The sequence below is a fragment of the Mustela nivalis genome (assembly GCF_964662115.1).
Source record: "Mustela nivalis genome assembly, chromosome: 8".
NCBI lineage: Eukaryota > Metazoa > Chordata > Mammalia > Carnivora > Mustelidae > Mustela > Mustela nivalis.
In genome coordinates, this window is record NC_139027.1 from 102923300 (window position 1) to 102938947 (window position 15648).

The 15648-nt window shown below is 44.0% G+C and overlaps 1 protein-coding gene across 1 annotated transcript in view; it reads left to right on the plus strand.

Annotated features, from left to right (window-relative positions):
* Nucleotides 1-10046: 10046 nt before the first annotated feature.
* Nucleotides 10047-15648, plus strand: part of BFSP1 (beaded filament structural protein 1) — a 39623-nt gene continuing 34021 nt past the window's right edge. Inside the window, exon 1 of the mRNA XM_082743214.1 lies at nt 10047-10591. Coding sequence (XP_082599340.1) covers nt 10218-10591 — 374 coding nt within the window. The 5' untranslated portion in view covers nt 10047-10217. The remainder of the gene's footprint in view (nt 10592-15648) is intronic.

Genomic DNA, 15648 nt, shown 5'->3' on the forward strand with positions numbered 1-15648 from the left:
GGTATGAAATTGGCTAAAAGGCAAGTATCTATGCCTATTTTACTCGACCTTTAAAAGAGTTGTTCAGTGAATAAAAATGTTAATTAAAAAATTTAAGAAGTGCTATATATTAAATAACTTTAAATGGAAATAAGAAGAAGCAATGAATATAAAACTTGATGCATGACACGAATACTGGGTTCTATACGTATGTATGTTTTTATATGTATGTTGTTTTTTTTTTTAAAGATTTTATTTATTTATTTGACAGAGAGAGATCAAGTAGACAGAGAGAGAGGCAGGCAGAGAGAGAGAGAGAGAGGGAAGCAGGCTCCCTGCTGAGCAGAGAGCCCGATGCGGGACTCGATCCCAGAACCCTGAGATTGTGACCTGAGCCGAAGGCAGCGGCTTAATCCACTGAGCCACCCAGGCGCCCCTATATGTATGTTTTTTATAGGCATCTGGTCTTTTGTCTTCCTGCTCCCCTTCATGTCTGTTATAGACATTTTCATTTATATCATCGCATTTTCCATGTGATTAAATTGTTTGATAGTTATAGACCATTTTCTCCTCTTATTGCTGTACTGTTGGCTAAACCATCTTCCTCTCTGTCCCTTTCTCTCTCTCTCTCTTTTTAAAGCTCTTATTTATTTGAGAGAGAGAGAGAGAGCATGAGCAGCAGGGACAGAGGCAGAGGGAGAAGAGAGAGAGGCAGGCACCCTGCTGAGCAGAGAGCCCGATGCGGGACTCGATTCCAGGACCCTGGGATCATGACCTGAGCTTGAAGGCAGCCACATAACCTACTGAGCCACGCAGGAGCCCCCCAACTTTTCTGTTATGCATATGTATGGCATATACAATTTATTAAATGCCTACACTGCGAAATGCTTAAAATATAAGATGGTCACACTTTTCATAAATGTTTTGGAAAGTAAGTTGAAGCTTTCTCAGAAAAGTTGCAATAATACAACACCCATATGTCCTTTACTATGATGGACCCCTTGTGACTATTTCATCTCATTTCCTTTCTCTCTCTGTCTCCATACATTTTTATAGTTTTGTTTCTGGTTATATTTTTACATCTCATGCCTTTCAGAATTTTTTTTTAAAGATTTTATTTATTTATTTGACAGAGACACAGTGAGAGAGGGAACACAAGCAAGGGGAGTGGGAGAAGAAGAAGCAGGCTTCCCATTGAGCAGGGAGCCTGACGCAGGGCTCAACCCCGGGGCCCTGGGATCATTACCTGAGCCAAAGGCAGACGCCTAAGGACTGAGCCACCCAGGCACCCCTTCTCTTTTTCTTTTGTGATATTAGCATTTTGAAAGAATATTATGGTCTTCTATTTTATTAGTAGAATGTTTCTTATTTTGGATTTGTGTGGATATTTCCTTATGGTTAGATTCAGGCTCAGTGGGTCATGAGGGCCAGCATAAGAGAGGCTATAGCCCCAGACAAACCAAGAAACTCTTGAGAGTAAAAGAGGGTGCTGCTTATTCTTGCACTAGACAGAGGCATAAACGTGGATCATCTCAGGTAAGCTGGAAAGTATCACGACCCTTTTCACGTAAGTGATTATTTCCATTTCACAGTGTCCATGCTAGAACCTGATTGGTTAAGTCACCTGCCAAAGTGGTGGGGCCAGAACCTAACCTAACCTCAGGGCTTTCTGACACTAACGATACCGGTTTCCCAGCCCCAGACCCAAACTAGTGCCATTCAGCTGCATTTAGTATACCTCTTCCATATCTGATCATTCATCAAGCCCTGTGGAATCTATCCCGAAAATCTCTTGAATTAACAAATTCATTCAGCAATTGTTTCTTTCTCATGCATATGATCTCCATTCCTACTACCCACCAGTGGGTAGTCATGAGGAATGTTGACAAATACGGCCACTCTTGCTCCTTCCAGGCACATGGCAGGATTGCATTTCTTAGAGTACTTGATGCTAGGTGGGGTTTATGACTTACTTTTGCCTGTTTGATGGGATGGGGTGGAAAGTTGACAAGCCGCAGTGCAACCACTTTTCCTCTGTGATGACCTGCAATGTTTCAGATGGTGGCAGCTCTGATAACCTGTATGCTGGAGAGAGGATGATATGAAGCAGAGGTCCTAGAGGACTTTCCTTGAATAAGCATGTACCATAAGGGATAAATAAACCTTGTTGTTTTAAGCCCCTCAGACTGGGAGATTGTTTGTTATTCCAGTAGAAACTAGCCTATATGGGGTGAATCACCAACCAAAAAAAAAAATTTTTTTTTTAATTTTAATATATTTTTAAAATATTTTATTTATTTGTTTGACAGACAAAGATCACAAGTAGGCAGAGAGGCAGGCAGGGTTGGGCGGCAGTAGGGAGGGGAAGTGGGAGAGGGGGAAGCAGTCTACCTGCTGAGCAGAGAACCCAATGCATGGCTCCATCCCAGGACCCTGAGATCATGACCTGAACCGAAGGCAGAGGCTTAACCTACTGAGCCACCCAGGCGCCCCTAATCTTAATATTTGTAATCAAACTAATATAGAAACATATTTTTAAAGTCTAGTAATACTACACATTTTAATTTTTATAATGAAAAAGGGTTTCTTTCTGTCCTATTCCTCCCCTCTCTGCTCTACTCTATCCCTCTGCACTTTCCCATTAAATTCACTGAAACAATCTGAACCCCTATTATGAGCCAGGCACAAATCAAGTGCTGGGAGATAGGGTGATTCACACATGCCACCTGCTTTTAAGTAGCTCAGATGCTAGCAGGAGACGTGGACTTGAGCTGAGGTTATGAAGGTAAGCACAAAGTACAAAGTGGTAAGTTATATGTTAAAGGTATGTACATTTTTAAACCCTGGTATTTAATCTATATTAAATATTCTATAACTCTGTATTCTTTAATAAGCTAATCCTGTTATTTCTTGGTTTATCAATTACAGATTTTATGTATTACCTTTTCCCCTATGAAAGATGATGAATCTTCTTACACATATACCCTTCTCACCACCTCCCCATTCTTCTAATTATTTATATCAGAAGTTTCAGATAATCAATAATGAGTGTTTCATCAATAAGACTGTGTATACATGTTTTTTTCACTGAGTCAAAAAGGATACTTTACTTATGTTGCATTCCCTCCTCAATTTTTTGTTTTTCCTAGAGTATTTAATTACATTGTTTTTTGTTTGTTTACTTGTCTAGACCCTTGTCATTAATCTCAAACTTTTCAAGAGAAATATATAACTTCCTTTAAAACTCATTTCTGTGGGGCACCTGGGTGGCTCAGTTATTAGGTGTCTGCCTTCAGCTCAGGTCATGATCCCAGGGTCCTGGGATTGAGCCCCGCATTGGGTTCCCTGATCAGCGGGAAGCCTGTTTCTTTCTCTCCCACTTCCCCTGCTTGTGTTTCTGCTCTTGCTGTTTCTCTGTCAAATAAACAAAATCTTAAAACAAAAACAAAAACAAAAACCCCTTTTTTTCTGCATACTAAAATGAATCAGTTAATTTTTCAGTTTCATTTTTTCCCTTGGAGATTTTAGACTAGAAGAAAACCTTCGTAGCCAATGAAGCCGCATAATATAAGAAAAGTAGAGTATAGTAAATCAATAGATTTCAATAACTGGCATAAATTCCTATATATACTAGTTCCACCCCTTTGATTTGTTCAGTTTTAATTCTTTCCAGTTTTAGTGAGATACAATTGACACACAACACTGTGTAATTTAAGGTGTACAGCATAATAACCTTACACACATTGTGAAATGATTACCACAATAAGTTTAAAGATCCATCATTTCATATTGTTACAAAAAAAGTGTTTTTTTCTTCGTGATGAGAACTCTCCAGATCTACTCCTTGTATCTTACATTTTTAATCTGTTTTTCTAAAAAGATTTTATTTATTTATTTGATAGAGATTTATTGAGAGAGATCACAAGCAGGCAGAGAGGCAGGCAGAGAGAGAGGAGGAAGCAGGCTCCCCGCTGAGCAGAGAGCCCGATGTGGGGCTCGATCTGAGGACTCGGAGTTCATGACCTGAGCCAAAGGCAGCGGTATAACCCGCTGAGCCACCCAGGCACCTCTAATCTGTTATTTTTTTAATTTTAAGTAGGCTCTATGCCCAGTGTGAAACCCAATGCAGAGCTCACATTCATGACCCTGAGATCGAGACCTGAGCTGAGATCAAGAGTCAGATGCCTAACTGACTGAGACATCCAGGTGCCCCAGCTCTCCATCTCTTTGAAAAGTGGCTACATGGCAGCAAGAACACAGGACACTTACCTACCACCAACTTGTATATGCATCCCTAGTGCCCAGATAGTGCCCTCAAAATCAGTTCTTTAGCTAAAGTAAACAGAACTTCTTTGATGGAAATTGGTTCCATGGGTTGGGGCATAAAAAGAGCAGACTATCTCTCTTGAATATCTCATTTCTAGAAATCAAGGATGCTTTCAAGAGCATTAGAAGGACAAAGAAGTGCATCAGTGAGACTCCCGCTGACCATGTTGGCGTACTGTGCACATAAAAGTCACTAGAGTGAAGATAACGATTATATAACATAAGTTGAACCTATAAAAGATGGTATTTATGATCTTGATCAAAAGGCAAACTAATGCAAAATATCCTTCAAATGTTTATAAAACAAAAGCAGAATGAATGTAACAGATTTTTAGTTTCTATTGATTTTAACAAGTAGGATAACATTAGCATATATGGGTAATTTGTTTCTTCTGTGAAGCCTGTAGAAGTGTATAATGTATAGATTCTTATCTATTTCTATCTCTGTTTCAATGGGAAAAAGTGAGTCCAGGAAATGTAGGAATCATACAGGGTCTGGTAAGAGCAACGGGCACTGCTGTTCATTTAAAGGGGGACTGTCCTAGGAGCTGCTATTGACGCCCTGACTACATCCCTGAGCACCCAGGCACTTTTGTGCTTGCTGGTGCATCTTCCCACCACCAGCAGCTAGAGCTTTTTCCCCCAGAGGCTCATCAGGCCATCCCAGTCTGTGGCAGGCCAAGAGTGCCCTGTGCCCAGCCCATGGGAGTTGGTGGGTAAATCTCCAGCTCTTTCACCTTTAGGGTGGGTAGCTCTGAGATGCTAGTTCTGAGCTACCTCCCAGAGTCTCCAGCCACTAAACTGTATTTCCCCACCTTGGTGACTTGCTTGTTAACACAAACCCTACTTTGCTTTCCACATCTCCCTCTTACCCCCCCACAGTTGCTTCCTGGAATCACCTTCCAAATAAGCTACACTTGAACTCATTTTAGGCTTTCCTTTGGGGGAACTCAAACTAAAATAACTGAAAAGAGGAGAAATCCAGCTGTGGTTGTCATATTTTATGGCCAGTTAAAAAGTTGAAGTCGGGGGGGGGGCACCTGGGTGGCTCAGTTGGTTGGGCAGCTGCCTTTGGCTCAGGTCATGATCCCGGCATCCTGGGATCGAGTCCCGCATCAGGCTCCTTGCTCAGCAGGGAGCCTGCTTCTCCCTCTGCCTCTGCCTGCCATTCTGTCTGCCTGTGCTCGCTCTCTCTCCCTCTCTCTCTCTGACAAATAAATAAAATCTTAAAAAAAAAAAAAAAAAGTTGAAGTCAGGGGTGCCTGGGTGGCTCAGTCGTTAAGTGTCTGCCTGCAGCTCAGGTCATGATCCCAGGGTCCTGGGATCAAGCACCACATCTGGCTCCCTGCTAAGTGGAGAACCTGCTTCTCCCTCTCCCTCGGCTGTTCCCCCTGCTTGCGCTCTCTTTCTCTCGCTGTCTCTGTCAAATAAATAAATAAATAAAATCTTTAAAAATAAAATAAAAAGTAGGAGTCAAACAGCAAGTTCTAAAGTCGTAAACCAGCCAAATGTCCCACAGAAGCAACTAGCTACACCAACTTATCTTCTTTTCTCATAGGAGAGGAAACCCCTAATACTTATAGTAAAATTCCAATAAGAAATATTTACATTTTTGGGGCACCTGGGTGGCTCAGTGGGTTAAACCTCTGCCTTTGACTCAGGTCATGGTCTCAGGGTCCTGGGATCGAGCCCCACATTGGGCTCTCTGTTTGGCAGGGAGCCTGCTTCCCCTTCTCTCTCTGCCTGCCTTTCTGCTTACTTGGGATCTCTCTCTCTCTGAAATAAATAAATAAAATCTTTAAAAAAATTTACATTTTTAATAGTATCAATAGATGGGAGCAGGATTTTTTTTTAAAGACTTTTTTTTTCAAAGAATTTTTATTTATTTATTTGATAGACAGAGATCACAAGTAGGCAGAGAGGCAGGCAGAGAGGAAGGGAAGCAGGCTCCCTGCTGAGGAGAGAGCCTGATGTGGGGCTCCATCCCAGGACCCTGAGATCATGACCTGAACCAAAGGCAGCGGCTTAATCCACTGAGCCACCCAGGAGCCCATGGGCACAGGATATCTTGATAGTACCATTGCGCTGATACAGGACAATGCAAGTTATACAAACCTAGAGAATCTATACTTTTGGGGAAAAATACTAACTTTCAAAAACAAAAATCTAAGTGAGAGAGAGAGAGACTTAAAAATACTATGCTGTGAGGCACCTGGGTGGCTCAGTGGGTTGAGCCTCTGCCTTCAGCTCAGGTCATGATTTCAGGGTCCTGGGATGGAGTCCCGCATTGGGCTCTCTGCTCAGCAGGGAGCCTGCTTCCTCTTCTCTCTCTCTGCCTGCCTCTCTGACTACTTGTGATCTCTGTCAAATAAATAAAATAGAAATAAAAAAAATACTATGCTGTAACAAGTAAAAGTTCACTATAAAGTAGGTCTTAGTCTGGGATGCCTGAGTGTCTCATTTGGGTTAATCATCTGACTTTGGCTTGGGTTGTGATCCCAGTGTCCTGGAATGGAGTCCTGCATTAGGCTTCTTGCTCAATGGGGAGCCTGCTTTTCCCTCTGCCCAACACTCTGTCTCATTCTCTCTGACAAATAAATAAATAAACAATAAGATCAAATACTCTGATGATCTGTGGGTTGGTTTCGAATTACCTTGGACCATACAACCATATTCCATGTTCAGACCAAAAGCCAAACAGTCAACATTCTAAATTCAATTTCTGGTGATCTTTTTCTCTGAAGTCACTCCACAGAATAATCCCAAATCTCCTGCTTGAGCAAATATATGCCTGGTGACCAGCACCCTGGAAGTGAAATGGTAAATGGAGACATCTGCTCTTTTAACACCCCCCCCCCCCCCCGTGTGATCTTATCTTGTCCTTAGCTGGTGACCTTGAACTCAAGACCTCTCTTCTTCAAATTCACCAAAGAGTAATTCCCTGTCTCCTGTCATACCCGGGGGTGGGGTAGTTGCCTAGCTAGCTGTGCAGGAATGGGGTTGGAGACTTGAAATTCTAACTGTTCCTTATACCCTGGGCTAAACTTCTGGTTTTTCAGCTCTACACTTCACCGCCCCTCCCCCCACCAACCCGGCTTCTGCCCTATCTGGTACATCCAATTCCTAAGCGTCTGTTGCCTGAATGAGCTTGTTTTTCTTTCCCAGTCCCCTCAGTGGCATGTAGGTTTCAGCTTTCTTCACTCTGCTATGTCAGTTGCCACTAATCTCTCTGTTTAGCCTTCTGAAAATTTGTTGGCACATCCTGTCCAGTGTGATCTTTTCATCCTTATTTTTGTGGAGTTTTAATCTAAAAATAAATTCTTTGCTGCCATTTTTGGTAGGGCACGGATGAAGGAGTGGATCGATGCCCATGTTCCAGCCGCTGCAACAAATGGGAAGCCCAGCCCTTCCTTAGAACTTTCCTTTTTGGGAGCCTTCTCGCCAGGCTCTCTGCAGCTCGAGCTCACTATATTCAGCTCGAGCTCACTATATTCAGGGAGCACACTCCACTCACCTCACACCAGTTGTTTATGCTGCTCTGTCTGAAATTCTAGCTTCTCTATCTACCCACACTAGTTACTGCTGATTCTTAGGTTCACAGCATTTTGGTAAGATCTCTGTTTTAGAACTTACTTCGGATTTCCTTGGGTCTTAATTAGTTGAGCAGGAATTTGTCTCCCTGCTCCTTGACGGTAGGGATTTGACCTTGCTCAATATTCATCTCCCTGAGACTATGCTTTGTGAGTCGATATTTTCTGTTTGTTCCATTGGATCACTGAAATAATATTTTTTTCCTTTGTTATGTTCCTGGAATATCTATTTTTCAAATGGGATTACTGTGTGTGGTAGACTGGGTTGCTGGTCCCAATTCTTCACTCCAGTGTGATAGTTACACACCCATACCCTTGCCATGGCCTTGGGGTGGGCCATGCCTCTTCCATGTCCCTTGACTTTGGCTGTAGCCATGGGATTTGCTTTGACAAATGGGATGTTGTTAATGAACACGATGAAAACAAAGGCTTGGAATGAGATTGGGGGGGCTCACTCTTGGCCTTTTGTCATTGCTAGTTCTAGGAGGGTGAGAGTCATTTGCAGCAGAGCTGTCCCACCTGATTAGAAGGCCTGGAGCTTGAAGGAGAAGGTATCCTGATGACTTGCAGACCTGGGAGTCTATTTATTGCTAGATATTTCTTCTTGTATGCCACTTAATTTTGGGGTCAGTTTGTTCTGTAGCAATAGCTGACTGATACATGATGTCAAAGGAAATGAATGCTTTTATAACCTCTGTTCTGCTTTGGTTTTGCTCTCTAGGAAGCCTGAAACCAATTCAACATGTCATCAGCAGGATATATGTGTATCTACAAAAATACTCATGTGGCTCTCCTTGATTTGGTCATAAAATCTATTTTCAAATCTATTTTTTTAAAGATTTTATTTATATATTTGACAGACGGAGATCACAAGTAGACAGAGAAGCAGAGAGAGGGGAGGAAGCAGCCTCCTTGCTGAGCAGAGAGCCCCATGCAGGGTTCTATCCCAGAACCCTGGGATCATGACCCAAGCCGAAGGCAGAGGCTTTAACCCAGTGAGCCACCCAAGCGCCCCTCAAATCTATTTTTAAAAGAAAATATGACAACAATCATACCATTACCACAACTTTGGATCTTACCTTGGATTCATTGTAGACTGAATTCATTCCATTATCTTACAGTCTTTTTGGAGAAATAAACCCATCAAAGATCTGTGTCAATTTTGATCTTTGATAACTATGACTTTAATTTTTAGTATAATTACATAATTCTGTACAATCTATATGCTTGTTATTTATATGGTACTGCTAATCCTTATTTTTAGGACAACAGCTGTTTTGATAATCATTTTTAAATTGGAGATATGACAAAATATTTATACTTAGGAACATTTACATCAAATGCTACTAGTTTCTTTCAACACCCACAACTTTTAAATTTGTTAAAGCCTAGCTTTGCTATTTCCCTCATACAAACTAAAATGAAACACAGTGGTAAACAAAACAAAACAAAACAACAAAAAAAAAAACCCTCTTTCATATTTTGTAATTGGGAGATGGCCAATTTCTTCAATCTTTTAGGTTGTAAGGATTTTTTCTTTAGTCAAATAATCAATTATGTGGATATCCTGATGGGGCTCTACTTTTCCTCCAACTCCAGAAAAGATGTCAGGACCTACAAGGACTAGGGCAATATCATAATGATAACTGTGCTTCTGTTTCTTAAGTTATTGTACAAAGAATGTTTTCCCACAAATATACATAGGTGTTTGTAAGAACTTGCTTGCAGCACCCATCAGAGTTTTGTTGGAATGGGCCATTTATTTTGCATCCATGGTTGAGAATCCCTAACAAAAGGAGGCTTCCTAAATGTCATGTTGTGATTATGCAAAAGAACTGCTTAAGTAAACAGGAAAAAATGGTATTGTTAAAATGGTCTGCAGTTGAGACCTTGAGACCTTGACGAAAAGAGAGGAGACAAAGAGAGAGGTCCTTGGGTTTTTGAGCCAGTCTAAGTTTAACAAGCTCCCTTGGGCTTCCTTCACAATCCCCAGAGGAAGCAGTCATGCCTCTCTTGTCCTCTTGACCCTCCATTCAATCATAAAGCAACCGGCTTTAACAATCACAGAACAAAAAACCTCATTGCCCAATAAACCTTCCAACCCCCAGGGCTGTACGGTCCGCTAATCCGGCGGACAAAAGCAGGCCCGCTGCTCTTTTATTCTTCCAGAGGCTGGGCCCAGTGTTGAGCTCAACCCATGATCAGCTCTGGAACGTCCCAGCAGCGTGCCGGGGGCGGCCCCCGATGTTTATTTAGCGGCCCGCCGCCTGGGCGCTTGGCCTCCGGGAGCCGGCTTCGCGCGCGCCCGCCTGCACAGGAGCCATGTACCGGCGCAGCTACGTCTTCCAGACCCGCAAGGAGCAGTACGAGCGCGCCGAAGAGGCGCCGCGCGCCGCCGAGCCCGACAGCCTGGTGGAGGGCCGGCCGGCAGCCCCGGGGCTGGCGGCGCTGCAGGGGCTCGGCGAGCGCGTGGCCGCCCACGTCCAGCGGGCCCGCGCGCTCGAGCAGCGCCACGCCGTTCTCCGACGGCAGCTGGACGCCTTCCAGCGCCTGGGCGAGCTGGCCGGCGCGGAGGACGCCTTGGCCCGCCACGTCGAGGGCAACCGCCAGCGCACCCGGGACCTGGCGGCTGAGCGCGCGCGGCTGGAGCGCCAGGGCGCGGAGGCGCAGCGCGCGCTCGACGAGTTCCGCAGCAAGTAAGCGGCGGCCGCGCGCTCGGGAGGCGTGGGATAGGGGTGGAGGTGGAGTGGATGGAAACCGAGGCAGGGCGTGGGTGGACGCCTTGCGACCCAGAACTTCGTCCCCGCAGAGGGCGCGGGCGCGGTGCCTCTCCCTTACCTAGGACCCCTTCCCTTCGCAGTTTGGCACTTCGCGGTTTGCACGAAGTGGTATCATTTACTTGTAATACGCTTTAAAATTTAGGTCAAATTTACATGCAATAAAATGCACAGTTTGGGGGGGCGCCTGGCGCTCAATTGGTAGAGTGTGCCACTCTTGATCTCGGGGTTGTAAGTGTGGGCCCCGCCTTGGGCGTAGAGATTACATAAAAAAAATCTTTTCTAAAAAATACACAGGTGTTGGAGCCTGCTTCCTCCCCTCTCGCTCTGCCTGCCTCTCTGCCTACTTGTGATCTCTGTCAAATAAATAAATAAAATCTTAAAAAAGAAATACACAGGTGTTAAGTGCATAGTTCAATAAGTTTTGACAATGTAGCCATGTAGCTATCCAAACAAGCAGGGTATTTCCACCGCCCCAGAAAGTTCCCTTCTGTCCTTTCCCAGTCACCTTGCACCCCTCCCCCACAAAAAACCCGGAGGCACCCAGTGTTCTGATTACTGTCACCATAGATTAATTTCGCGTGTTCTGGAATTTCACAAAAGTGGAATCTTACAGATGGGGGTAATATGTCTGGATCCTTTTGCTCAGCACAGTGTTTTTGAGATGTATCCATGTTATTTGGTCCTCACAGCCTTATCCTGGAATAGAGGGTACTGCATTTGTTTTGCAGGTGAGGAAACAAAGGCTTAGACAGTGTCAAAATTTGGGGCAAGGTCACTTAGCTAGTGCATCGTTGCACCGGGATGGAATTCGGGTCCTGGGCGTGTGAAGTCTTAATTATCTTTACTGCATCATAGCTGATACCTGGACATTATTTCAACGTGTATGTCCTCCGGAATCTTGCTACCTGAAGTGTGGTCGGTGGACTGGCAACATTGCCATCACCCAGGAGATGGTTAGAGATGGAGTTAAGCTTGAAGTTTCAGAAGCCTTGGTCCAGAGCCGACTGAGTAAGATGATAAGATCACCGGAGGAATTGTTAAAAAGAAGAAAGGATGCAATTTGCCAGCATTTTGCCACCGCCCTCCCAGGTTAAATGCACGTGCTCTTTTATTCTGTAGGGGCACTTCAAGGAATTCATTCTTAGATGCTCCAGCAGGTGTAAAATGGCATGCCCTCATCGAAGTGTGATCTGAGATAGCAAAAGTGTGGAATGAACCTAAATGCCTATTTGTAGGTAGATAGGTTATCAAATTGTGCTTCATTTATGCAATGGAATGCCACGCAGTTGTAAAACAAGGGAATAGTGCATTACTGTCATTTGCTTTAAAAAGAAGAGGGAGAAGAGTGTACTTTTTTGTTGCATAAGGAAAAAGAGAACACAAGCAGATGTGCGCAAGAACCTAGTGAGACTGGTTTCATGGGGAGGACCAGGGAGTGGGAACTGGGGCAGGGGAGCAGGGGAGACTTTTAATGGAACAGTTTTTTTTTTTTTTAATGTAATTTAAAAAATGCGTCTAACCATGGAAGAGATTTATTCATTTAGAAGTTATTTTAACTTAAAAAGTTAAATTAATTTAAAAATACAAATGTCCAGGCCCAATCCTATACCCCAGGAGAGGCCCAGAAATGTTAAGTTTTATGAGCTCACTGGTAATTTCAGTGAAAACTCAGGTTTGGGGACTCCTGGTCTAGGGTACCCAGAGGGTCTTTTCCAAACGTGCTGTATGTCTGAGTCCCACATTCTTTTTTTTTTTTTTTTTTTAGGCAGGCTCCCTGCGGAGCAAGGAGCCCGATGTGGGACTCGATCCCAGGATGCTGGGATTATGACCTGAGCTGAAGGCAGCTGCTTAACCAACTGAGCCACCCAGGTGTCCCTCTTTTTTTTTTTTTTTTTTTTAAGATTTTATTTATTTGTCAGAGAGAGAGAAAGAGAGAGAGAGAGAGAGAGCATGCACACAAGCGCACAAGCAGGCAGAGGCAGAGAGAGAAGCAGGCAGAGGCGGAGAGAGAAGCAGGCTTCCTGCCAAGCAGAAAGCCCCATGCGGGGCCCGATCCCAGGACCCTGAGATCATGACCTGAGCCAAAGGCAGAGGCTTAACCCACTGAGCCACCCAGGCGTCCCATGAGTCCCACATTCTTAAGCTGAATGGTGGGTCGGTTATTCAACAAAGTGTACTGAGCATGTTTATCAGATCATGCTCATTGATTTCATTCCTTTTCTTTCTAAGATTTATTTATTTGAGAGAGAGAGAGAGCATGAGCGGAGGGGGAGAGGAGGCGGCAAGGGTAGAGGGAGAGGGAGAAGCAGGCTTCCTGCTGAGCAGGGTACCTGATGCAGGACTGCATCCCAGGACTCTGGGATCATGACCTGAGCTGAGGGCAGATGCCTAACTGACTGAGCTACCCAGGTGGCCCTCGCTGATTTCATTCCTATCAGTCCTGTTTTCGGGTTTGATACATAGAAACAGATTTGGAGCTGGACGAAGGGATCTGGAAATCCACCTGTTAGAGCCCCTGATGGGAAAATTGAGGCTTCAGGAGGGCCAGTGGGTGGCCGGACTTAAATCTGGGTTTTCTCACCCTCTACTTTTTAGAACACTGTGTCTTGGAGAGGATCCATTCTTGGATTCCTGGAGAGCGAGACCCAAGATAGGTTCTCATTCAAACGAAATGCATGTTTTCTATAGCAAAGGGAAGCGTACACTGGTTCACACACCCAGGGCAGCTCCATGGGCCAGCAGGAAACCCTGGATCCCCAAATGGTCTTTACCTAATCATGAGGCCTCCGTCTGCTGTGATTTGTCTGGGTGGTCATGACTCCCTTGAGCCCCTCATTGAAGGAATGGCCATTTGAATTTTCCTGGTCTTTCCTGATTTCACTTGGTTCTGAGTTAGGTGTCCATCATGGAGTTGTCCCTTCTGGCTCTGTGATTGATTAAATAATTCTTATTAATTTATTCCCTTCCATTGCCCCCTTGAAAATACTTTGATATTCTGACTGAGGTATTGGGATTTGAAAATGATTATAAAAATCATATCCACTCACAGGAATGAGTACACACACACCAAGTGTGGTTTTACATCCCAGAGGTGAGCTGATGGCTAGCCAAAGCCAGGTGAAAATAATGTAGAAGTGGGAAGGTATATGCAGTCTTGGTAAGCCCATTCTCTACGTGGATAGTTGAATAATTTCAAAGTCAGGTTTCCAGCACATCAGACAAAGACTAAAGAAAACAAGAATGAAATAAAAACAAACGGAACTATCAAAATACATTGATGCCTACAGTCAATTGTCCAAATTGCTAAAAAACAATTAGATAATTGAAGGCAAAGTGTTTTTTTTCACTTTATGCATTCATATATATATGCACTTGTGTGAAAAAATATATATATATGAGTTTATCATGAAGTCTTCATAATAAAGTCACTTGTTTTTAATATCTAGACTTTACAGCATGAAAATTACCCACGATAACATGTTATTGCATTTATCCAACATGTTTTTAAGCTACAGAAATTTTTCGATGTTTCTAGGAGGAAAGCAGAATGTGAAAATTTGGATTTTGTTAACAGTTTATTCTCAAATCTAATTACCCATTAAGAAATAATTTCTGGCTCCTTTAGAGCCACACACAAAAGAAACTGCCGAGTGCGACAGTAGGAAGTGTGAAGCCTTTACAGATGCGCTTTGCCTCCTGGTACAGCTGAGCATCTTTGGTGGCTTTAGAGCTGGAGTGTGCACAGTGCACATATTCCTAACTGTTCTTCCCTGAAGTTAGGACTCTCTCGTTCTGCGGACACAGCAGCAGGGGTTCCCAGCATTACTTTAAGTACTTGATTTGAGCCCATGGCAGGGGTGTGCAAGGGTTCTGAAAGCTAGGCTCTGTGGGTTGGGAGGAGTGCTAATTAGGATTAGTTTCAACCACAAAGGGCATAAACTCCAAAGTGACATTGGCTTATCCAGGATGGATTTCTCTCTGGTGTCAGGTCTGGCTTTACAGCTCAGCATACCACTCTGTAGTATTTGAGGCTCAGAAGGCTCTGCCTGTGCTTCAGGGAAGCAGCATTTGTTTCAGGTGCAGGATGGAGGAAAGGATACAGAAGGACACACCTACATCATCTCCTATCAAAGATATTTGGAGACTGCTTGCAAACTTACGCTTACATCCTGCTGGTGAAGACTTAGTCACATGGGTACACCCAGCTGCAAGGGAGGCTGGGAAATGTAGTTTCCTCTTTAGGCAGCCCTGTGCCCACCAAACATCAAGGGCTGTGACTCCTGGAAGAAGGCCGGGATGGATATTGGGGACTGCTTACAGGGAACAAGGGGGGAGTCATTTGGGAAAGGGCCTTCTGTCTTTCTTTTCTTTCTTTCTTTCTTTTTTTTTTTTTTTTTTTAAAGATTTTATTTATTTATTTGACAGACAGAGGGCACAAGTCAGCAGAGAGGCAGGCAGAGAGAGATGAGGAAGCAGGCTCCCTGCTGAGCAGAGAGCCCAATATGGGGCTCGATCCCAGGACACTGGGATCATGACCTGAGCTGAAGGCAGAGACTTTAACCCACTGAGCCACCCAAGAGCCCCAAGCCTTCTGTCTTTCTTAAGGGGATAAAACTCCCCCTAGAGGGAAACTTTCTGAACAGAATGATTTCTGGGGTTTCTCTCCCTCCTTGATCCCTATCATTTTCTACAAGTCCAGGGAAGAAGATGACTAGGAGGAAAGCTAGACACATTCCCAGTATCCGTTGCTTTATCAATTTTGCGTATGTTTAAATCTGGGGGGGATCTCTCTGCTCTACCTAGGCAGCGTGGTGTGGCTACCAGGGGCACAGTTTTTGGTGTCAGAATCCAGTGTGAGTCCTGACTCCAGCTTTCTTTTAGTTTGGAGTCTTCCAGGAGCGGAGCCTGATCAAAGAGTTTGAGGGCTAGAAGCTTATTTGGAAGTTGACCTCAAGAAGAAAGTTTGGGGGCGC